General features: G+C 45.6%; 1 protein-coding gene across 5 annotated transcripts in view; it reads left to right on the forward strand.

The window, feature by feature from the left end:
- The window catches only part of BEST3 (bestrophin 3), a 56695-nt gene extending 41808 nt beyond the window's left edge, over window positions 1–14887 (forward strand). For 3 of the 5 annotated variants that reach the window (XM_056130829.1, XM_056130830.1, XM_056130825.1), the window contains 3 exons: window positions 9954–11811; window positions 12024–12627; window positions 14429–14887. In XM_056130829.1, the coding sequence (XP_055986804.1) occupies window positions 9954–10881 (928 nt within the window). In that variant the 3' untranslated portion in view covers window positions 10882–11811; window positions 12024–12627; window positions 14429–14887. The remainder of the gene's footprint in view (window positions 1–9953; window positions 11812–12023; window positions 12628–14428) is intronic. The other 2 variants (XM_056130827.1, XM_056130828.1) reach the window with 2 other exon arrangements.
- Window positions 14888–24837: the final 9950 nt, after the last annotated feature.

Raw genomic sequence — 24837 nt, forward strand, 5'->3', positions numbered from 1 at the left:
GCCTAGACATAGTTCTTGTTAACCAGATTTGCCTTGATCTGGCAGTCCAAATAACCAGAATGAAAACTAAATGAAAAGCACTGGAAGGATCAGTGGGATCAAAAGGTACAGCTTTTTTTCTTTTTTTTTTTTTTATTTTTCACACACATGCTTTTAAGTGCTATCACTCCTGCTGGAGCGATAGCACAGTGGGTAAGGCATTTGCCTTGCACGTGGCCGACCCGGTCAGCCCAGGTTCGATACCTCTGCCCCTCTCAGAGAGCCCGGAAAGTTTCCGAGAGTATCTCACCCGCATGACAAAGTCTGGCAAGCTACCCATGACATATATTCGATATGCCAAACACAGTAACAACAAGTCTCACAATGGAGGCATTACTGGGCCCGCTCGAGCAAATTGATAAACAACGGGAGGACAGTGCTACAGTGCTACTATGCTTATAAGTTAAATTAAAAGAAAAGTTCATGTCTTAGCTTCACTATTTCTCTGTATGATTTTTTTAATTGAATTACCATCACTTCACTTGTCACCTGTCATCCCGTTGCTCATAGATTTGCTCAAGCGGGCATCAGTAACATCTCCATCTGTCCCTGTTAAATTACCATGAGACACACAATTTCAGGGTTGTTCAAGATTGGGTTTCAGCCAAGGTTGAGTTTCAGGAAAGTCCAGCTTTCTGAGCTAAGCGCATTTATTATTCCTCCACTAGCCCCAAGCTGCTCCATTTGAAAGATAGTAGAGAAGAGGGTAGGTGAACACAACCTTCCAGACCAGACTTTTCCTCATTATGTGAGGCTGTCTGCCTCCCAGCAAAATATGAGGCATTCCTGGTCCATCTTAGAAATCCTTGGCTGCAGCTTTCACGGTGATTGTGCTGAGCAGATGGTTATAAATAACAATATTTTTCTCTGATAGGTTGAATCACATATTCTGCATGCATCCTGGCCCTGGGAGTTTAGGGAATTTGAGGGAATTCAGCAGTTCCCTCAATAGGGCTCCTGGCTTTGAATAGACTAGAAGCTTGAATTTTTTTAAATGCTGATATGAGAAATAGAACTCACCATATTGAATATCATTCTTCTAAGCTCCTTATTTCAGTCCCGGTCAAATGACTGCTTATTATTTGAATTGAAAATGTCAAAATGCCACTTAGAAGCAGCACCGAGAAAGCAGCTAGCCTCCTGCGGTTGTACCCTGCAGTCTTTTGAAGCTCTTTGTTTACCAGATGGCAGCTTGCTTTGCCAAAAGCTTGCTTTGCCAAAAGCTTGCTTTGGTGGGGAACCCACGGCCCCCTACCTCTAAAGTCTGAAAATGGGCATGGGCGTGGGCCTCATATAAAAGCACCTCTCTGTAGCCTGACCAACCTGCGTATCCCCACACAGACCTTCATGAACTGACTCTTGCCCTAGATATCTGTCACTGGCAAAGAACACGGTGAGGCTGCTGGTTTGTAGGTGTTCAGACAAAATTTTGAAATTGAGATGGTTCAGTTTTTAGCTTCTAGATTAAAATGTTAAAGAAGCCAGAAAGGTAGCACAGAATCTAAAGCACTTGTCTTGCATCTCGCCAACCCTGGTTCAAATCCCCATCTCAGCATGTAATTGTCCAAGCATCACTAATGATCACTCCCTAACTCCGAGCCAGGAATAGTTCCTGAGTACCACTAGGTATGGCCCAAGCTCCCTCCCCTTTAAATAATTAGAATTAAAATTAAAAGAATATCTGCAAATCTAGATGTTACTCTGATCCATAGAAGTAATGCATGCTCTCCCTTTTAGACGCAATAGAATATCTAGTCTGACTAACTTAATATAGCCTACATTCTCTTCCCCATCTGCCCCTTAATCCTTTCAAAAATAGCCAATATATGACATACCCTCTGATGATCATGTTGTCTCTACTTCTGCATTGATAGTGTATATTGGACAGTCAATGAATGTATGCCTCAGGTTTGGACAGTGCTGATAATGGCCCCAAAGACAGTACTGAGCAGCAGGGTCAAGACAATCGGATACTTCTTTCCTTTCATTGCCTCAGTTCCCTGTCTTGGCTTTCAATGACCATAACAGTAAGCCCTTGCAATATGTCAACAGTCAGGGGCAGCTTCCTAGTGTAGTAAATTCTCTTCAAGAACAGTATAAAGAAGAAAAAAGTGACCTGGAAGCAGCCACTAGTATTCCCTCCAGAGTGGCAATGAGTAAAACCTGGGTTGGAAACCATGTCTGGGAACTTGCCAGTCCTTTTCCAGGCCTTCCCCTCTACACAGCGTGTCCACAGATTCCTCCCTGTGGACTCTCTCGCAGGATGGGAGGCTGGTGGGGTCGATGCTGCAGTCACTAGCGTCCCAGAGACAAAGCTGAGTTACAGAGGCCAAGTGGGGCTCCCATGGTCCCTGCTAGTGAGCGCTGCCTTCACACTGGCAATCCTGACTCTGCAAGCTCCCAGATGAAATCATTTTCCTCTCCACAGAGGCAAGTCTCCAATTCCATCCTCTGGAGACTAATGGCTGGATGGCACTTTCTATGAATGTCCTCCTATCACTAATGGCCTGTCTGTCCATGGCCAAGTGAATTCCAGAATGTAAGCCCTCACTTTTTCAGCTGTTCTTCTCTGAGACTTGCAATATCACAAAGAGTTTGCATTCTGCCTTACAATGTTTCTGCTCACATAATTTGGAAAGGACATTAAGAGCCATTATAGGTGGGCCTCAGGACTGTACTCACCTTGGATTGCTCTTCAAGTTCATGTTCTCTTCTGACACATGTCTCTCTTGCTTTTTTCCTATGCTTCTTTGCTCATTGTTTGTTTATTTCCTCTCTGAGAAGCCCATGTTCTTTCTTGGACACATATGTCCCTTCTTTCTCTCCTCTCACAACATTCTGTTTTGTTTTGTTTTTTGTTTGTGGGACACACCTGGCAGTGCTCAGGGCTTACTCCTGACTCTTCACTCTGGGATTACTCCTGGCAGGCCTCAAGTGCCATATGGGGTGTCAGGGATTCAACCTCGGTCGGCTGCATACAAGGCAAGCACCCTACCCACTATACATCACTCTGGACCCTTCCTCTCACCTTTTTCTAAGAAAGTTTCATTCAATAAAAACTGTCTTCCTTCACTAAAAGAGGGGGAAGGAGAGAGAGAGAGAGAGAGAGAGAGAGAGAGAGAGAGAGAGAGAGAGAGAGAGAGAATTGTACTCTGTACTATTATTTTAGGAACTTTTTTTTTTAAAAAAAAGGAGCAGGAAGTCTAAAAGGCCCGAAAAGTTAATCCAAGCCTTCTAATTGGGAAATAATCTTTTGAAATATTTTAGTTCATAGGCTCTAAGTTTCAAACCATTTTGCTCTCAAACCACAGCTTCTGCTGTCCTGTCTGGACTAATAAGATAAGAGAAGGTCACTGTGTCTGCTGGCAGTGCCACCCCTGTCATGGACACAGGAAAGGTCTCGGGCTCATCCTGACAGTGAGTTCACTGTGGCTTCATGAGAGTTGAGCCCTGCAGGCTTTTCTTCATTTCAGCAGGAGAGTCTCAAAACTTCCCAACTCCCCTCACAGCCCACTTAATCAGTGCTCTTCAGCGACTCCCTTTTTGGGTTGTTTTTTTTTCTTTTTGGGTCACACCTGGCGATGCACAGGGGTTACTCCTGGCTCTGCACTCAGGAGTTATTCCTGGTGGTGCTCAGGGAACCATATGGGATGCTGGGAATCGAACCTGGGTCAACCGCGTGCAAGGCAAACGCCCTACCCGCTGTGCTATCTCTCCAGCCTCGTGACTCCCTTTTTGAAATTCCCAGATCCTGTGTCTTGTCTATTGTGTCCTGGATGGTGTCCCCTCATCATCCTGCTCTCCATGTCACTTTTCCAGTCTATGACTTTTTTTTCTAAATATAGCTTTTCCAGGACACTACTTCCAAGTGACACCATTACTGGAACTCTGCTTTCCAGTCACAGAAGCAGTCTGGAGCTGCCTGAGGCCTCTGGGAGAATCCTTAATTTTCTGCCTGCTAGAGAAAAGGCCAACAACACAGTCCCCGGCTGCCTCCCAGCTTTATGCCCATCACTCTCAGTTGACTCAACTGTTCCCCACTCCTCCGTAATGCCCTATTGTTTCCAGCTGCCTGGTTTGCTCATATCCCTTCTTCCATCTGGAATCCTTTTGGAATCCTTTGTCCTTTCTCTGCCTGCCTGATTCCTACTCAGGGTCAAAATTCAGCTCAGAGGCCTGGAGTGATAGTACACTTGCTTTGCATGCAGCTGCCCTGGGTTTGATCACCAGCACCACATACGGTTTCCTAAGCTCTATTGGAAGTGATCCCAGAGCACAGAGCCAGTAGTAAGCCCTGAGAACCACTAAGTATGGGCCAAAAGCTAGGCAGCCCCACCAACAGCAGTTAGTAGTGAACAGGCAGAACATTCACAAGAGCATTGGTCATTTTGCCATTTTGCAGTTTACACTTAAGGATGGCTGTTTTTCTCCAAGTAGTGACCTAGGATCTCCATCCTTTGCCCCTGTTGAATGTACAGAACCAGGGACTGGAGTGATAGTACAGCAGGTAGGGCATTTACCTTGCATGCGGCCAACCCCGGTTCAATCCCAGGCACCCCATATGGTCCTCCAGCACCAACAGGAGTAATTCCTGAGTGCAGAGCCAGAAGTAACCCCTGAGCATTGCCACATGTGCCCCCTCCCAAAAAAACAAGAAAAGAAATAAAGAAGAAAGAACCACATCAAGTCATAGTTAGAAGGGTATTTCCCCTTCTTTGAATTCACAAATTTTAGAAGCGATAGAAATTATATAAACCTCTTTGTCTAAAGAGTTTGTCCTTTCAAACTTTCAAAAAATTTGTGTGTTAGAAATAATTAAGAAAAGCAAAGTCCATATACAAGAAAACAATGGTCCTGACTGTAAGTCAGAGCAGGATAAAGAATTGCCAACCTCCGTGAGTCTCACGGCACATGTCGCATGGGCTGTGGTGCCAGTGACAGCTGCTCCTGGTTCTCCTCTGCTGTCCTCCCTAACTCTCTGGACACCTGAGCTCTCACTGGAGATCTGGTCTAGTGAAACCCAAGGACCAGGGTCACCAAGGCCACTGAAGCATGAGTCTGCATTTCTCAAGTCACTGTAACCAAACCTGAGCCCGCAACGAGCCGGGGAGCTATCTGGTAGCCAGGGACACTGCCCAGCGTCAGAATAACAGCACGAGGTTGTAATCAGATGCCAGCCCGGGGCAGTTAGCAAGTTAATCACTCAATCTTTTATCTTTTATTCATAAACACAGAAGAATGCTATTTTCTTCGACTGCTCACTTTATCCTTTCCCATCACAGCAGCGCTGTGCTGTCCAGCTCTTTCCTTTATGTCCCATGAAAGGGAGCTGGCATGGTTCGAGCATCTTGTCAGCAGCAGTGTCATCATGCGTGCCAGGGAGGTCTGGTTGTGTTGCTCACAGAACCAGCAGGAGAAGCCTTGATGGCACAAGAGCAGGCTCAAAGTGGCTTGTCTCAGAATATTGCTGAGACTAAATCCACAGAGATGGGAGTTGGTCACATCATTTGAGTCAGGAGTATGCTTAACCACCCATTATCCAGTACCTTTATGTCCTTTTTATTCATTCATAAGTTATTAAAACACCATTATTCTGGTGGGATTGATGTTGGAATATTGAATGCCTGTAACAAATTATTATGAACAACTTTGTAAACCACCTTGTTTCTAAAAATTCTAAGGGAGGGGCTGGAGCAACAGCACAGCGGGTAGGGAGTTTGCCTTGCACACAGCTGATCGGGATTCAATTCCCAGCATCCCATAAGGTCTCCCGAGCACTGCCAGGAGTAGTTCCTGAGTGCAAAGCCAGGAGTAACCCCTGTGCATCACCGGGTGTGACCTAAAAAGAAAAAAAAAAGTCTACAGGAGAAATAATTTTTTAAAAATTAAAAAATAATAAATAAAACACTATTATTAATATTTGGGTTCCAGATATACTATGCTTCAGTACTAATTCCTCCCACACAATCTTCTTCTCTTCACCAGGGTTTCCAGGTTTCCATCCACCCAATACTCCAGCCTGCCATCTTAAAAAGCACGTTTTTTATTTGGTTTTTGGTTTTTGGGTCACATAATAGGTGCTCAGGACTTACTCCTGGCTCTGCACATCACTACTCACACATCACTACTGGTAGCCTCAAGACCATGTGGGATGCCGGGGATCAAACCCACGTCAGCCATTTGCAAGGCGGTACCCTCCCCGGTACTATCACTCAAGCTTCAGCGCATTTGGCAGGGTGGGCGGATTGACTATTGTAGCTTGACTATTGAAGTTTTCACTGTTGTTGATATATAGTTGTTGTTGTTGATCTATAGTTTGGATATATAGCTTTAAAAGTAAAGGCCCTCCCGTTGTTCATCGATTTGCTCGAGCAGGCCCAGTAACATCTCCATTGGAGACTTTGTTGTTACTGTGTTTGCACATCGAATACGTCACAGGGAGCTTGCCAGGCTCTGCCGTGCGGGCGAGATACTCTCGGTAGCTTGCCGGGCTCTCCGAAAGGGGCGGAGGAATCGAACTTGGGTCAGCCATGTTGGCTGCGTGCAAGGCAAACGCCCTACCGCTGTGCTATCGCTCCAACCCTAGATAGCTTTACCACTCCTTTATATAACCGATAGACCCAGATCCTTTTGGCTCTTCTCCTGTATCTCTCTGTCTGCTCCTTTCTGCTTCCTGTCATTATCTCAGTCATCCTTTTCATTTTAGTTTTGAAGGAGAAAATTTAAAATGACAAAATTATCTGTTTTGTGTCTTAAATGTTAAAAACTCAAGGAAAAATTCTTTTTTTTTTTTTTTGTCTTTTGAGGTCACATCGAGCAATGCTCAGAGGTTAATTACTCCTGGCACTACACTCAGGAATTACTCCTGGCATTGCTCGGGGGGCCATAGGGAATGTTGGGGATTGAACCAAGATCAGCTGTGTGCAAGGCAAACACCCTGCCTGATGTACTATCACTCCAGTCCCTCGAGAGAAAAATAAATTTTTTCTGCTTTTTGGGTCACACCTGGCGATGCACAGGGGTTACTCCTGGCTCTGCACTCAGGAATTACCCCTGACAGTGCTCAGGGGACCATATGGGATGCTGGGAATCAAACCCATGCAAGGCAAGTGCCCTACCAGCTGTGCCATTGCTCCAGCCCTGAGAAAAAATTCTTAACAATTGCAAATCTATACAAGTCCATCTTGAAAAGAGTGGGATCCAGTTGAAAAACATGCTACATAACAAAAGTCCTCTTTGGACAAGCCCATCCTTCTCCATCCTGAACCCTGAGTGAAGAAAGGCAGAGTCTTCATGCTAAGTGTTTTCAAATTTCCTCAATTGTCTTTTCTTGCTCTCCCACTCCAGTTCATCACAGCAGTTTCCACAGAGGGATTAAGAATAAAGGTGTTTCAAGGGATTGTCCTGCCACAGAGGCAGGGTGGGATGAGGGGGATGGGCTGTGAGGGATATTATCCATGGTGGTGGAAAATGGGCACTGGTGGAGGGATAGGTATTTGATTATTGTATAATCGAAACCCAAGAACAAAAAATTGTAAATCTACAACTGTACCTCATGGTGTTTCACTAATAATAAAAAAAAGAAATAGCTGTAAGCCCCCAAAAATATGTCTGTTGGCCAGATTCAGACCATAAGCAGCAATTTTTTTAACTCTTGGACCTGGAGAAAACAGGGTCTGTTTTTAGTAGAAAACTGGCATTTGGCTTAGGAAAAGTGCAGATAAAATATTTTTTGCCAAGCTAGTCAACATTGCCTAATTGCTCTCTTACCAAATCACTTGATCACTTGACTTCCCATTAATTAAAAAAAAAAAGAATAAAGGTGATAAAGGTGTTTGCAGTACCCAAAAGAAGAGAGAGAGAACAAGGGGGAATGCCCTGCCACAGAGGCAGGGTGGGATGGGGGGAAATGGGGTGTGGGAGGAATGCTGGGACTTGTGGTGGTGGAGGATGGGCACTGGTGGAGGGATGGGTACTTGATCATTGTATAACTGAAACCCAAGCACAAAAATTTATAAGTCTATAACTGTACCTCATGGTGTTTCACTAATAAATAAATAAATAAATAATTTTTTTTAAAAAAAGAATAAAGGTGTTTGAGTTAGGCTTCTGGAAATGGGCCTTACTTGCTCTATGAGCCTTAATGAAGCTTCCTTGGGGCTTACATTCTTCATTTGTAAAATAAAAATAACAAATTCAATCATAATTACCGTTAAAATTAAATGAAGGAATGCATGGAGTTGATATATCAAAAAGTTAACTGTTATGTGCCTTATCTTAATATAGTTCTGAGCCATTGTTAAGGGATAGGCATCAGTTAGAGATGCAAAACATAGCCTTAGTTTAACTGTAATAAGGGAGAAAGAAAAAACTATATATGTGTGTCTATACACACACATTTGGTTACTATCTCTCTCTCTCTCTCTCTCTCTCTCTCTCTCTCTCTCTCAATGTCCAAGTCCAGTACCCCAAAGTCCAACCATCAAAGTGAAAACTATTTTCCTAGGAACAGAAAATGTGTTAGTTCCCTTTTCACTCTCATTCTTTTTCATGAGTACCACGTTTCACCACATAATTATCACAAATTCCATGCAAAATTTCACTGCAGAAAAGTGAGGTGCAACCATTACATGAAGGTTTTGTTTGATCATGCCAGCATCTCTGTAAAAATAAGGTGAGACAATTGTGCTGTGAAATATGGTAGACAGTGAAATGTTTCTCTATGGTGACATCATCATTTAAGCTAACGGACTTTTGCTGATTTTTGGACGTCTGATTTTAATAGCTCTTGGTTATCATGTTTAGTACAGTAAGTAATAGCTATATTCCATAGAAACAAATATCTTTTGGCATCTCAACTCTAAGAAGTCAATTGTATTATTATGATAGACAGAATGGAACTTTTAGTGATAGCCTTTTATTTTGGGGTGGAGGGGTGAGTCCAGTGGTTCTCAGGGGCTATTCTTGGCTGTGCTCAGGGGAACATATGCAGCACTGTAGCCCTGGTTTGAACCACTGCCATGTGCTAAGCACCATCTTAACCTGTTTTGCCCCAGTGGGAAACTTAATGTAGTTTATCTGTGGGTTGGTTTTCAATGCTGCACTCCTGAAATGTCTGTTGTGTTCTAACACAGTTATTAATTGAATTTTTTTTAATCCAAACAAAATACAAGCAAGAAAAGGGTTGGGTTTTTGTTTTGGTTTGGATTTTGTTTGGAGTTCACACCCAGTGATGCTCAGGGCGATGCTCAGGCCTTAATCCTGGCCCTGCACTTAGGAATCACTCCTGGAGGTGCTCAGGGGATCAGATGGGATGCCGAGGAACGGTCGGCAGTTAGCCACGCGCAAGGCAAATGCCCTACCCGCTGTACTATCGCCCTGGCCCCGAGAAAAAGTTGTTTTGTTTTGTTTTGTTTTGCATCACACCCGGAGTTGGTGGTGCTCGGGGGACCACTTGGGATGCTGGGAATCAAACCCAGGTCGGCCGCGTGCAAGGCAAACGCCCTACCCACTATCGCTCCAGCCCCAAGAAAAAGTTTTAGAGGGTACTTAGCAAACAAACTGGGCCAACAAAGTTTTGGGAAGTCGGGCCTGGAGTGATAGCACATAGGGGAGGGCGTTTGCCTTGCACGCAGCCGACCCGGGTTCCATTGCCAGCATCCCATATGGTCCCCCAACCACTGCCAGGAATAATTCCTGAGTGCATGAGCCAGGATTAACCCCTGTGCATCGCCGGGTATGACCCAAAAAGCATTAAAAAAAAAAAAAAAAAAACCTTTTGGGAAGTCCTGCTCATGTATTTTAAAGTCCCCTGGACACACCCTGTCCACTTCCCGCCACCGACCCTCTCCCCCACCCCGGAGGTGGGCCAGGAGCCGCCTGCGCTCAGCCCTCTGTGTCCTTGTGCGTTTCAGGCTGTCGGCGTCCTACGCGCCCGCCGAGGACTGGCTGTGGGGGATCGAGAAGCACGGCCCTCACCGCTCCGTGATTCGAAAAGTCAAGAGGTTCCTGAGCACCAGTGAGAACCCCTCCAGCCCGCGGAGGCGGCCCTACGGGCGACAGACCAGCGACAGCTCCGTCTTCTTCCCCTCCGTGGACCTCAGCCCCACCCGGGACCTGCTGGACGTGCCCGCGAGGAGCCCCTACCGGCCGCAGGCGTCCAGGAAGCAAAGCCGCGCCCGGGAGGGGAGCCCCAAGCTGCACTCCAGCCTGGGAGAGCTCTCCCTGATCCGGGAGACCAGCCGCACCAGCACGCTCCAGAGCCTGAGCCAGCAGTCCAGCCTGCGGGCCTCCCCCACCAAGATGCCGCGGGTGCCCCAGGTGCTCATCACCGCCGCGGAGGAGCACCTGTGTGACTCCAGCGCCTCTCTGCAGAGCTTGGTGTTCACTGGGGTCCAGCCGAGCAGGACGGGCCCGCAGCAGGACCTGATGGAGTTAAGCCCGCTGCCTGCCGAGGAGCCCCCTCCTCAGAGCCTCGGTTCCCACACTGTGCCCTGCCAAGCTGAGAGAAATGCCCTCAGCTTCGGCACGGATGAATACCTGGATGAGAATGACATGTTCCCCAAAAGGTGGAGCCTTCCCGGCTTCCTGGAGTCTAGCCAGACCTCCCTGGCAGGGCTGGGTCCCGACCCTGTGAGCTCTGAGCCGACTCTCTTACTCGACCCAGAGACTTCCTCAGAGATAGCTGGGACTAGCTTTGTGAATGACTCTCCTGCCCTCGATGACGTTCTGTACCTAGAGGAAGACCTGGACACCAAGGAAACAGATATCATAGAGTCCTACAATGAGCACACTGAGGAATCTCCTAAGGGACAGCCAAGAAGTGCTAGGACCTTGTCCTAGCCTAGAGTCTTACTTCCCCCCAAAGTCCAGCATTGGTTCCAGAACATCCCAGAGTGCTGGTCACTATTTTTCCCCAATGATCACACTACCTAAGCTACTTAAACTTCGAAGGGCATTATGATCCTGACTTTCTGAACTAAGAAAATAAAACACTCACGTCACCCATCCCAAAGTGGTTGACATGGGATTATATCAACCACATGCGCCTATCTTACCCAAATAAGGAATCTTATAAAAAATAGATATTCATAGATTGTTAACTTTGTAAAGGGTGAAAAAGGCCTTATAGATCATAGTTTAATTCCTTTGTTTTACCTATGGGGAGACAAAGGATTCCCTGTTTCTTTCCTGTTTGGTTTTTTTTTCTTTTCTTCAACCATAGAAACAGGAAGATGGATTATCTAATGCCTCGTGAGCCACTTCCTCATTACAGCTGTTTGAGACTGTCTACCATCTTTCTCCTGCTTTCTATCACTATTATTAATTCCTAATCCTTTAGCTTCAGCAGCAGCAATGGACTTCATCTGTTTCAATTTCTTTTTTTCCCTTTCAGGACTTCATTTTTGCTCTTCTCCCTTTATCCTCCCATCCTTAATTCTCCTTGTTGTCCCAGTCTGGTTTTTCTCTAGTGACTCTGATCTGTCCCACCTTTCAGGTTCTATTTTCTCTTGTCACCTTCATCGCTTACTTGGTTTTCAAAATATGAGACCTTGATGAAAAGTGCCAGAGCCATCAAATTTCAACTTGATGATTTCCGACTTCTCTCTGGAATGGTACCTACATGCCTTTGGCATCCTGGTGATCATGGGTCTTAACACCAAATGAAACTGAAGCTAAGAGAACACGCAACTTGCATAACCAGATGCTATGAAACCAAAGAATGACAACAGGGAACCAGTTTCGGAATGCTGCCAGGCTGTTTTGGATGAGGTAGGGCGTTGTTACTGGGAAGTTTAGGGGGCGCAGGATGGATGATGATAGGGAGAGGGCATTCACCAGTCCCCTCCAAGAAGCTCTTGGAAGTGACTCTTTGTTGGGAACTCCCAGGTGTGTTTGGAAGCCATGCTTTAACTGTTTCTGTCATATGATGAAGCTTAACTCCATATGATTTAAGAGATGCTTTGCTTTGCTTCCCATCACAGGTAAACGGTCTTCTTGGTCCTGCCCAGCCAGCCCAGCACTAGTCCCCCAGTATCTGCCAAAATTTCATTGTGCTTCCAACCCCTAATTTCACCCAATCTCTACCCCCAACTCCTGGAACACTTGGTTAGAGCTGGGACCTAGCTCTGACCCCCACAGGCCTGCAAGAAATCCTTATAAGGCAGTTGTGACTGCCAGGAATCAGTAGAGAACAGGAGTGCTAGATCACTGCTCAGACTACCTGGAACCCACCCTTCCCGCCTTAGCACCCACAAACTTCCAGGATTACTGAAAGAAATGGAAGGAATTCAGCTGCTTCAACAAATGGGGACAGAAATTCAGGTAAGTCCTCAAGTACATCAGAACCTTCCACACTGCCCGAGGATTGAATCACAGTCCTCTCAAGTTCACTGAACTGAGGAGATTGTTGGAAGAGTGATTCAGTAAAATGGAAAAAAAGATTGGTGGAAAAGATTAAAGAATCCTTTCAAACAGAAATGAAGGAGTAAAGAATACAATAGCAGGTTTCAGCGCAGAATGGAAAAAGCCAAAAATTGAATCAGTGACCTCGAAGACAAGGCACAGGACATCATCAATAAAGAAGAGGTAATAGAAAAGACATTATGGCTTAAGAAATAAAATAATAACCACCTCCTTTTGAGGGCTCGTAGTATTCCATCATGTACCATTCATGTGGATCTCACCCATCCTCACAGGAAGACTATGCATTTGTATATTATTGTCTCCATTTGAAAATGAAGAAAACAGAGGCTTTGGGAAAGTAAACTGAACAAAAGCATATACCCAGATAGTAACAGAGTTCAGAGTCAAACCCAAGTTTATCTGACTTAAGAGCCTGAACTCAAATCAAGTGTGCTTCCTCCTCCTGTGCTGTGTCCAAAAGGTCAGCAGATTGGCCAACAGTTTTCCCAGAGTTCCAAGGGAGACCCCAAAGGGGCAATGCCTGGGTCTTTCTCATCTAGAAGGCTCTTTGGTTCTTCTTGCTTCAGTCAACTTGTCACATTTTTGTTTTTTGTTTGGGGGCCATACCATACAGTGTTCAGGGTTTCAAGGGACCATGCAAAGCAATTGAATCAGGCAATTGAACCCTCACTTCCGCATAGGAAGCATGTGCTCCATCCCCTAGAAGCTATCTCTCTTTCTTGAATGCATGCATACAAAAGGACACTGCTCCAATGCTAAAATGGTCCCCTCATTTGTCTACTGACAGAAGAAAAATTTCAGGACTTTTCTCCTCCTTGGTTCCTCCTGATGGGCAAGATTACATACAATTAACGCTTTTTTCTTCTTTTTTGGGGGGGAGGGGAGGCTTTTTGGGTCACACCGAGCGATGCACAGGGGTTATTCCTGGCTCATGCACTCAGGAATTACTCCTGGTGTTGCTCAAGGGACCATACGGGATGCTGGGAATTGAACCCAGGTCAGCCGCGTGCAAGGCAAATGCCCCATCTACCTGCTGTGTTATCTCTCCAGCCCCTGAAAGACTCACTTTTTTTTTTTTTTGCTTTTTGGGTCACACCTAGCAATGCACAAGGGTTACTCCTGGCTCTTCACTCAGGAGTTACTCCTGGCAGTGCTCAGGGGACGATATGGGAATCAAACCCGGGTTGGCAACGTGCAAAGCAAATGCCCTATCCGCTGTGCTATTGCTCCAGCCCCTACAATTAACACTTTAAAACAAACAAAACATGGTATCCAACCAGATCAACTGTGTGACAGTAATGACATGTTTTTTTTCAATGAAATTGGCTTTCCTCCAAGGACTGGAAAGAAATAACATCAGGAGAAATTCTCTGCATTAGTGGTTCTCTATGTTGACAATAATGGGAGTTCCTGAGAAGGCCCTGAGACTCTGTGGGCATTCGTTCAGACTATGGAATCAACCACAATATAGTACTGCTACAGCAGGAACCTGAAACTTCTCAGTCACTAGCTTCTTAGTGCTACTTTCCAGGGTTTTCAACGTAAGTTCCACTAGTCTCCTTGGTTTTGTTATTCAAATTCACGTCATTTTCTTCTTAGCAGCTTTTGAAATAAAATACATTTTTGTGACTAAATATGAGGTGATGAATTAAACACAAATAGAATAGTATTTTGTGCAGGACCAGAAAACATTCATGTATGATGCCTCCACTCATCCCTTATATATCTTTATCCAAAGAATTATTTCATTTCCCCTGTATTTCACCGAAATCTGGGAGCAGTCTTCGAGTTCCTCTTTGCTCAGCAAACTGAATGACATGATTGGATTCAGCTATAAAGTTTAAGCAACTAACTTCCTAAAGCAACCAGCTTCCCAGACAGGCGAAGAAATTTCCCATCATTGGAAAATGAGGTTTGGCCTGACCCAGAACAAAATTACAAAAGCAAAATTATTTCTTTTCAGGTGTCGCTGGATGTCACTGACCACCTAGAAGATTATCCTTTGAGCTCTGGAAGCTTCTACATGCTGTTGAATGGTCATGTGGCACAGGAACCAAGTCTTGTTGACTTATCCAGTGTAGAACAGGCTCTGCTTCTGCTCGGCCTCGACTAAAACACAAACCAGCAAGTGCAGACACAGTGCCTGATTGCCTCTGTCCTCTCCCTGCCTCCCAGTGATAACCACCCTGATTCCGGCATCCACAGGTCAGTAAAGACAAAGCCCATGAACGTCTCTGTCATCCAAGAATTTAGGGATGACTGCCCACCTCGCCTGCAAAGTAAAGAAGGCTGCTCTCTCCCTGCTTCTTTAATCCCCCCTCGACTTTTCTGTTCATCACCTCTAGAGCTCCAGGCGTCCACTTTCAGCTCAGTTCAGCTAAGCGCTTGAAAAATTTACTTTAAATGGAATAAAGAAATGTGCCATTTACCATCTGCTTGTGTTTTTTTCCTCACTGGGGAGTCGCAGTTGGTGGGGCTGCTGGATTCTGCTCGGCATGTAGGGAAGGGAGCAGCAGGGGTTTAAACTCTTCACTTCACACTTTGTGGGAAAGGCTTTCGCCTTTAACTTGTCTTCTGGGTACCACCATCACCTTTCAAATATACATATCCTCCTTTTCCATGTTGGGTTCCCCCACCCCTCACTAGTTTCTTTTCTCCAGAAAATCTACTCTCTAGGCACCTGCTGACCCAAGGTGGGATGAGGGAAGGAGAGTTCCAAACCAGTGTGGAAATTCCCTATGAAGGTAAATGAGCTTAAATGGATCTCATGTTTTTGCCCATGAAATGGATGTACCTTTGCTACCTCAGGCCACATGAGCAGAGGGAGTTTACATGAAAATGCAGTAGCCTGGGATGCCCTCTCTTCTTTTCTTTCTTTTTTTTTGCGGGGGGGTCTTGGGGGAGAAGGGGTGCACACCCAGCAATGCTCAAGGATTCCTCCTGGTTCTGATCAGGAATTTCTCCCAGTCTGATGATGCTTGGGGACCCATATGATATGGGATCCCATATGATCTGGGATGCCAAGAGATTAAAAATGGACAAGGAAAGTGTGCTATACTATTTTCCTGCCCAAGGATGCCCCCTTTGCACATTAGTCATTCCTTGTCAGCCTCCCCTTATATGCCTACATCCTAATACCCCCATTTCTTCTCCGGCCTCCTCCTATTTACCCTGTTTCCTGTAGCTCCTGATGCCCCCACATTTTTATCTCCATACTTTTTCATCATTTCTTCACATCCTACAATGTCCCAAGCCTTATCCCCAGAGCAATGAATTGCTGCCCTAACCCAGTGATTATATCACTCCCCTCTGGAAATTGACAGAGATGCTTTCATTCTCTTGGCTATAAATCTAGATTTAACCCCCACCCCCTTGGTTCAAAGTTAGAGGGCCTCTGAAGGCATCAAATTTCCCTCCACCTGGTCTTATGCCAGTTAGGAATAATAACTGTCACTGTCACTGTGCTCCCATTGTTCATCAATTTGCTCAAGCGGGCCCAGTAACGTCTCCATTGTGACAATTATTACTGTGTTTGGCATATCGAATATGTCACAGGTAGCTTTCCAGGCTTTGCCATGAGGGCAAGATACTCTTGGTAGCTTGCTGGGCTCTCCGAGAGGGGTGAAGGAATCGAACTCAGGTGGCCATGTTGGCCGCTTGCAAGGCAAATGCCCTACCCGCTGTGCTATCGCTCCAGCCCCAGTAATAATACCTACAACTGTAAAAATATAGTAAGAGCCCAGTGAAAATCAAATCCTTCTGTCCTTATTATAATCAGTATCTACATGACTTATGAACATTATCCTCTCTCTCTCTTTCTCTCTCTCTTTCTCTCTCTCTTTCTCTCTCTCTCACTCTGTCTCTCTCTCTCTCTCTCTCTGTTTCTCTCTCTCTCTCTCGTCTTGTGGCCACACCTGTTAATAATCAGAGCATAGTCCCTGGTTTTACATTTAGGGATCACTCTTGGCAGTGCTTGAGGGAATGTATGGTATGTTGGGGAACAAAACCAGGTGCAAGGTATAAATATACTTCCTACTATAGTGTTTCTCTGGCCCAACAACAAGCATTTACCAATGTGATGTGTGCATGGTAATAACCAAGGATTTTCCTCATTTCATCTTATCAGACTCTAAGATTGATTTTTTGTTTGCTTTTTTTCTTTTTCTTTTTTTTAGTTCTATATTTAAAAAGGGGGGGGACAAAGAAAAAGCATGATTTCCATGGAGATCCCCAAGGGCCGCCAGCGTGACCCAGGTGGTCCCCAGGACTGCGAAGCCTGAGTGGTGCCACATCCTCGGGTCCTTGCACTGACTGGCTGAGAATCAGCAGGAGGGTCCCCAGACATCCTAAGCACAGGTTGCCAAGCCCCAAAACAAACCAAACAAACAAAAATAAAATGACCTCCAATGGGACCAGTTACTTTGGCTTTTAATTGGCTTTAGGAGAGTCTTTTCCAAATGGTCAATGGATCAAAAGACACAACTGAAAAGTTTGCAATAAGAGTTTGCTCTCTGACTGCAAATCTTAGAAAAGTTCAATGATTGGGTTGGGAGTCTACCATAAGCAATAAAAGGAATGCTATGTTTTGTAACCTGGAAAAAAAGGAACATTTCTAAAATAGATTTGGCACAGAAATGCTGATTTTTTTACGTTACAAATTGATTATTCACAAACGCAGCTTTCAACCCAAAGCAAATTTGCACCCAGGAGACATTTTAGGTTATCTCACTGTTGTCACTATCATCTAGTGGCATCTAGATGCTAAAAATCCAACAACACCCTGAACGGACCTCACGCAACTAATGGACACAAAATGTTTGTTCAAGAAACCTGGCTTAGACCCATAGGAAAAAACAGCCAAGAAGGTTAATGTAACTCGAGGTAGATAGAACTAGAAGAGGACAAAGACAATAACTGGCCAAATGTCTCTTCTATGTACAAGTTGTGAATTTATCACCACGTCTCCCTTGATGCTAAAGGATCTGATGATCAGAAAATTTAACCATAAACTCAGCTTTAGAGTCAAGTACTTGGGTAGCGCTAACCAGTCAGAATAAAGGCCACTGCCAGTATGACAGATTTCCTGAGAATACAGCTAATGTGGCAGGTTACCATAACATACTAACTATGACATAAAAAGTTGTGCCAATAAACTGCTACAGACCCTGGAGAGATACCTGATCCAGCATCAGCCTTAATAGAAGTCCTACTTAGGATCAACAAATAAATCATACCTCCTAGAGGTAATCCAGTGTTTGATTTAATATAGAAATGATTAACAGAAACTAATTTGCAAGCAGGTAGAATCAGGCTACCTTCCTCCATGGGTCAGACAAACTCATGATTCCCCTGCCTCGTGGATCCTGAGCACCCCTGGAGAATAACATCAGGGAATTGGCTAAGTGGTGGATGAGGTCAGGAGCTATACTTTATTCATAGTCACTCATGAATCACTCAACAACCACCACCTCCCACACCCCTGACACTCTCCCTTAACAGAGTGGTGCCCACAGCCAGTCAGTGGTTTTATGACTGCTGGTTTGTGTGTGTGTGTGTGTGTGTGTGTGTGTGTGTGTGTGTGTCCTTTCATCCCTAACTCTCTTCCCCTCCCAAAATTTTGTTTAATGTAATGACCTTTGTTTACATCGCATTCTTTTTTCTTTTTTTCTTTTTGTTTTTGGGCTGGAGCGATAGCATAGCGGGTAGGGCGTTTGCCTTACAAGCGGCCAACATGGCCGACCCAAGTTCGATTCCTCCGCCCCTCTCGGAGAGCCCGGCAAGCTACCGAGAGTATTCGATATGCCAGACACAGTAACAACAAAGTCTCCAATGGAGACGTTACTGGGCCCGCTCGAGCAAATCGACGATCAACGGGAGGGCCTTTACCTTTACCTTTACCTTTTGGGACACACACCCAGTAATGTTCAAGGGTTATTCCTGGTGTTGCTCCAGGAACCATATGAGATGCTGGGTATCAAACCTGGTCATCCTCGTGCAAATTAAGTGCCCTACCCACGGTACTATCATTCAGACGCTGCATTGCATTCTCACAGAATGCGTGTGTGTGTGTGTGTGTGTGTGTGTGTGTGGTGTGTGTCCGAAGGTCTTAACTTGACTGAATACATTTTCTTTTTTTTTTTTTTTTTTTTTTGCTTTTTGGGTCACATCCGGGGATGCATGCACAGGGGTTACTCCTGGCTCATGCACTCAGGAATTACTCCTGGAAGTGCTCAGGGGACTATATGGGATGCTTGGAATCGAACCCGAGTTGGCCACATTATAGGTCTCATCTGTTTCTTTTTTAGTACAGTGTATTTTAGATGCTCTCAAGTTTCCTTGCGTAGATCAAATCCATGGCTTCTAACTGCTGCAGACTGTCCAATGTTATCTAGCTTAGATATCACCCTTGCCTTCACCCCCTTTAGAGTGAGCACCCCCAAACAAGTCACTTTATGGCCCCATAGAACACTTCATGGGAGAGTTTCCTCACAGTGTATATGCTCAAGCAAAGTTGCTGAGTCACATGGCCTCCTTTTACATATGAAACCCAGCTACATATTGGCAGAGGGCACCCCAGCATAACAGCACCAACGGGCACTCCCCACAAGAGCAGTTCCATCCCCTCTCCTTCCTTCCTGCACCACACTTGGCATATCCTAGATTTTAAATCTTTCCAATCTAACAGCTATAGACACTAATTGCTTTTTTTAATTGATCTACCAACTAAGCATTACTGATAACTGTATGTTATTTGTTGGCTATACTAATGGCATTAAGCATCTCCTTATATACTGTCTTTGTTATTTTGAAATTTTTTTAGAAAATCACCTTTTCGATGAAGTCATGAAATTTACATACAAGTGGTACTACATGGAAAGTATCATGTTAAGTGAAATGACTCAGAAAGAAAGGGATAGACGTAGAAAGATTGCATTCATCTGGGGAACATAAAGTAACAAAATAGGAGACTAACACCCAAGAATGGCCGAGATTCGTACCAGGAATTTTACTCCATGACTTGGAGGCCAGACACATGCTAGGGGAAAAGGGAGCTCAGATAGAGAAGGGAGCACCAAATAAAGGGTGCTGGGAGGATCCTCCCAGGATGGGAGAAGCATGCTGAAAGTAGACTATACTTTCAGCATGTTGCAGTTTGCAAAAGAGGCAATGGGTGGTCTTAAACACGATTGCCACCCATTGCCTCTTTTGCAAACCACAACACCCAATGGAGAGAGAGAACAAAAGGGAATGCCCTGCCACAGAGGCAGGGTGGGATGGGGGGTATGGGGGGGGGAGGGATACAGGGATCCGTGGTGGTGGGAAATGGGCACTGGTGGAGGGATGGGTATTTGATCATTGTATAATTGAAACCCAAGCACAAAAATTTGTAAGTCTACAACTGTACCTCATGGTGTCCTACTAATAAAAATTTAAAAAAAAGAAAATCACCTTTTTACATTTTTTGCCATTTTTGTCTATGGATAAAAAATACTATATTTTAGGAGTTCTTTCCAGATTTTAGAATGACAGTAGTCTCCTGTTTGGCACACACAACAGTCTTTTCCAATTCTTTGTAAGTCTATTTAAAGTGTCCGTAATGGGTGTGTTAAGTAGAAATCATTAATTTTGCTATAATCAAGTTAATAAATTTTTGATCTATGCGTCTGAAGTTTTGGATAAGAAATTCTTTCCCGAGTCCAAAAGATTGTACTAGGGAAAGGATGCATGCCTGTGGGGCTGTAGATCACCTTGCACAAGGTCAACCCAGGTTCAATCCCTGGGGCCACATATGGTCCCCAAGCCCTGCCAGGAATGATCGCTGAGCGCAACTGGGTGTGGCCCCAAAAGCAGAAAGGGGACGGTGCATTCCTAGGATGTGTCTGATATGGCATTCACTCCCTAGCACCACATGGTCCCTTCACCAGGTGTAGCCTGAGCACTGCTGTGTGGATACTCTGGGTAATCCCAAAGCATTAGATCATGGGGTTGAGCATTGAACCACTGTCTCTTTAGTCAAACACCTGGCACTCTGAGCACCATTTGGGAGGTTCCTCCCCAAATTATTTCCAACACCTATGTCAAAATATTCTCCTTTTTTCTATTATCTTTACGATTTTAGGTGGGGATCAAGTATTATTTTTCCATAAAGTGAGACAAATTTTTTTTTTCCAAAACAAAAAATCTCCCACTAAACCATTAGATGTTTCTCAGGGCTTACTCCTGACTCTGCACTCAGGAATTACTCCTGGAAGTGCTTGGGGTCTATATGGGATGCTGGACATTGAACCCAAGTCAGCTGCATGCAAGGTGAATGTCCTACCAGCTGTACTATTGCTCCTGGCATCCCAAGTTCCACATATTTCTTGCAAAGCCAATTCTCTGGTCTGAAACAAAATAGCATGTGAGAGAAGTGAAAGACAGGATGGTAAGAATGGAAAAGAGAACACTGAACCCTAACCTCATAGAACCCTGCCTCTTCCCCCGCCAAATACAAACTTTCTCCAAAATGTACCCCTCCACTTTCCCTCCAACTGATGCTTGTCCCCACCCCATCCCCACCTTCCGGGCCTGAAGTGTGTGAACTTAATACACACCTCGGCACAAAAGCCCACTAAAATACTCCCATAGAGGGAGCTCTTGCTAAAGAAAACCAGGAATAGCTCAGGATCCTTCCACACCCAGATGCAGGAAGGAGAGAATCCAATTCTCCTCATGAGACCCAGACCAGTTTTATAGATAAGAAAACCAAGGGTCGGAATGCAAGCAATAGTACAGAAGGGAGGGCATTTGCTTTGCTTGTAGCTGACCCCAGTTCGATCCCTGCACCCCATATGGTTCCCCAAACCTGCCAGGAGTCATCCCTGAGCACAGAGTCATGAGTACACCCTGTGAGCACCACCTGGTCAGGCCAAAAATCAAACAAAAAGAAATATGAGGTTTGGGGAAATGAACTTGTGTGTTCATGTCACAGTGTTGATCATTGGCAAAGCCTGGATTTAAACTCAGATCTGCCAAGAACCACGGGGCAAATAAATCCTTTCCTTGGAGGCTAGCCTAACTCTCAAGCCTATTATTTTTATAGAGACTTTTCCTAGAATTAGACCTAGTTCCCTTGTTCCTTCCTTCTTAGAAACAACGTAAAGTTCTAGGTGCAATATAAGACTGTTCTTCACTAGTGAAAGTGGGTGCAGGTACTTAAAGCAAGTATGCGGAGCCTCCAATTACTTTCCTGTGCTTGTGAGTGTGTCCTTCAGAATGCTGGGATCCTAGTCAGTCTTGCTGGAAGGGAGCTGGATCAACAGGCTGGAGCAAAGCCCTGGCATGCATGAGTTCCCAGATTCTATCCCCAGCACCACATGCCCACCCAAGCTCCACTGGGTATGTGTCCTAGTGGTCCCCCGCACCAGTGGGAGGAATCACACATTTCCTCGCCCATAAAAAAAATCAAATAGAAAAAAAAATAATATATATATATACATATATATATATATATATATATATATATATATCACGGTCACGGTCCTCCCGTTGTTCGTCGATTTGCTCAAGCGGGCCCAGTAACATCTCCATTGTGAGACTTGTTGTTACTGTGTTTGGCATATTGAATACGTCATGGGTAGCTTGCCAGGCTCTGCCATGCGGGCGAGATACTCTCGGTAGCTTGCCGGGCTCTCCAAGAGGGGCGGAGGAATCGAACTCAGGTCAGCCATATTGGCTGCGTGCAAGGCAAACGCCCTACTGCTGTGCTATAGCTCCAGCCCAGATATATATATATATATATATATATATATATAGAGAGAGAGAGAGAGAGAGAGCACAAATATGTTTCCCTAAGATTGGTTGTCTTCTACTTTAAACCCCATCAAATGTGATATAAGATAGCTAATTTTCTTTCTTTTTCCTTATTTTTTTGGTTTGTTTGCTAGTTTGTGTTTGTTTGTTTGTTTGTTTGTTTGGGGGCACACTTGGCTGTGCTCAGAGCTTACACCTGGCTCTGCACTCAGGGATCACTCCTAGTTTAACTTGGGGGCCCATATGGGGGGCTAGGTATAGAACCCAGATCAGATGCATGTAAGGCAATCACCTTACCTGCTATACTCTCTGGCCCCTAAATCTAATTTTCCTAATGTCTCTGTTGCCTCAGTTGGACTAACTCACCCATCTCTGCACTCTCTACTCCTATACTAGGTCACTTTCACTGTGTAGTTTCCTACGTGACCCTGGACAGTATCCTGAGTTGCAGTACTTTTTCCTACCCCTTTCCCCCAGGGGCCACACACTCTGCAGTTCTGGGCTCATCGGGTGCAGGTAGCACTAATGATGGAGCTTGTGACCTCACATCCGCAAGGCTCTACCACGGAGCTGATCCCGGCCCTGAGTTACAGTTCTGTCCCTAAAGCAGCACCTGCTCCATGAAGACTGGAACTGCTATGAATTTCCAAATGGTGCCAAGAATAAGAAAGATTCAAGGGTCAGAAAGATGGCTCAAAGGACTGAGTGCATGCCCTCCGGTGAACTGTACAGTTTCAGCATTGTCCCTGGCTTGAGGACATGGCATTTGAGCCGCAGACACTCCCAGCACTAGTAGCCAACCTTCCCTAAGCAGGCACTGTTGGCACAGCCTGGCAGGGCCGTCAGCTCGCAGGCAGCTGGGACACAGCATGTCATGTGTGTGTTGCTGCCTCAGAAACCTGAGCCTCTCGCCTGGGACTTGCGCAGCTGCCACTGCTTCTGCGCACCTGGTGGCCACGCTCCTGCCAGGGCAGGGTGGGTCCAGAGCACTCCTGCTGTTTCCAGCCTCAGCCTCAGCCCCTCTGTCACTGTCAGTCCGTCACTCATCACTCCGAGCTCCACTCCAGAGCCAGTACCACGAGACACTGAAGAAGAGGTGGCTCCCTCGAGACGGGAGGGCAGGGTTAGACCTGTCAATTTTACACGCCAGCTTCACTCCCCTAAAGCGAGGGGCGAGTCAATAAGTGGAGGAAGAAGAAACTGCCTAACCCAGAGACAGTGAGCCCTGTGGGGTGGAGGGTGGAGGGAGCAAGATCAAAGCAGAGATCAAACATGCTCATTGCTGAGGAAACAAAATCTTGAAAAGCAATTCAAGGGGCAGGAAGTTAGGAGAAGAAACAGGAGAAACATCAACCATCAGAGGCAAGTCTACTCCTGCGGGGCGTAGAGGAAGAGCACGGGGCCCAGAGTACCCTATAAGCGTCTGGTCGTGAGTTTAACTCCTAGGGTCCCACATGCTCCAAGCACCATCCTGGCAGCTCATCCGTCTTCAATTCCCAGCACCACAGTGCTTTCCATGGAGCCAGGTGTGTGTGAGGGCTGAAAAAAAAAAAAACGGGGGGTGGGGAATGACCCCTGATGAGCACATATATGAGCCCCACAAAGGAGCGAAAGTCTCAGTGAGCACTGAGAGCGAGTATGCAAACACTGCAAGATGCTGTGTGTCCCCCACAGCTGCAAAACAATGACGCAGAATACCCGAGCCAGGGGACTGTGCATCCTTCCATCAGCACAGCAACAGCAAGTGTCAATGAGGGGGCCTGGAGGGGGTTTTAAAAGTTAAATTTGTTCACCAAAAAGCAGACCTCTGTGTCCAGTGCAAAGAGATACTCTTTGCACCCTGGCTGCCACTGGCCTGTATTTACCCAACTCCAGGGTTCGCTTCCTCCAGATATGCCTCAGGAGAGGCCCGGGGTGCAGAGACAGCCCACGGGGCTGAGACCCAAGGGTTTTCAGGTGATAAAGGACTGTCTCCCTACAAGGACACCCATCTCAGCATCAGAAACCATGGCATCACTGCCGCCACCCCCCCTTCCCCCCACACACACATCCCCAGTGACTGCCCCACAAACATGAAGAACAATCCAGACATTAGACACAGTTCCTGGGGTCAAAGCACAGGCTTTCCCTGCAGGAGCTCCCAGTTTCTTCCCCGGCACCACATGGGTCCCCAAGTGCCGCCATATGTCACAGCCCCCCAAAAAACATGAGAAAGAAAAAAAGAACACTACCAATTCCTTAGACCCAGAATTGGTGAGAACATTGCAAACATCTGGTACCTGCAATCCCATCCATCCCTTGGAAAGCAAAAAGTAGATGGCGAGGGGGACAGAGTGATAGGACAATGGGTGAGGCACTTGTCTCGCACTCTGCTGACCCAGGTTCAATCCCCAGAACCCCTTATGGTCCCCCTAAGGGGACCAAGAGTGATCCCTGAACTCAGTTTCAAGAATAAGCTCTAAACACTGCCAGTGTGAGCTGAAAGAAAAAGGTAAAAGGCCCTCCCATTGTTCATCGATTTGCTCGAGCGGGCCCAGTAACGTCTCCATTGGAGACTTTGTTGTTACTGTGTTTGGCATA

This window comes from Sorex fumeus, unplaced genomic scaffold, assembly GCF_029834395.1.
Source record: "Sorex fumeus unplaced genomic scaffold, SorFum_2.1 ptg000081l, whole genome shotgun sequence".
Taxonomy (NCBI): domain Eukaryota; kingdom Metazoa; phylum Chordata; class Mammalia; order Eulipotyphla; family Soricidae; genus Sorex; species Sorex fumeus.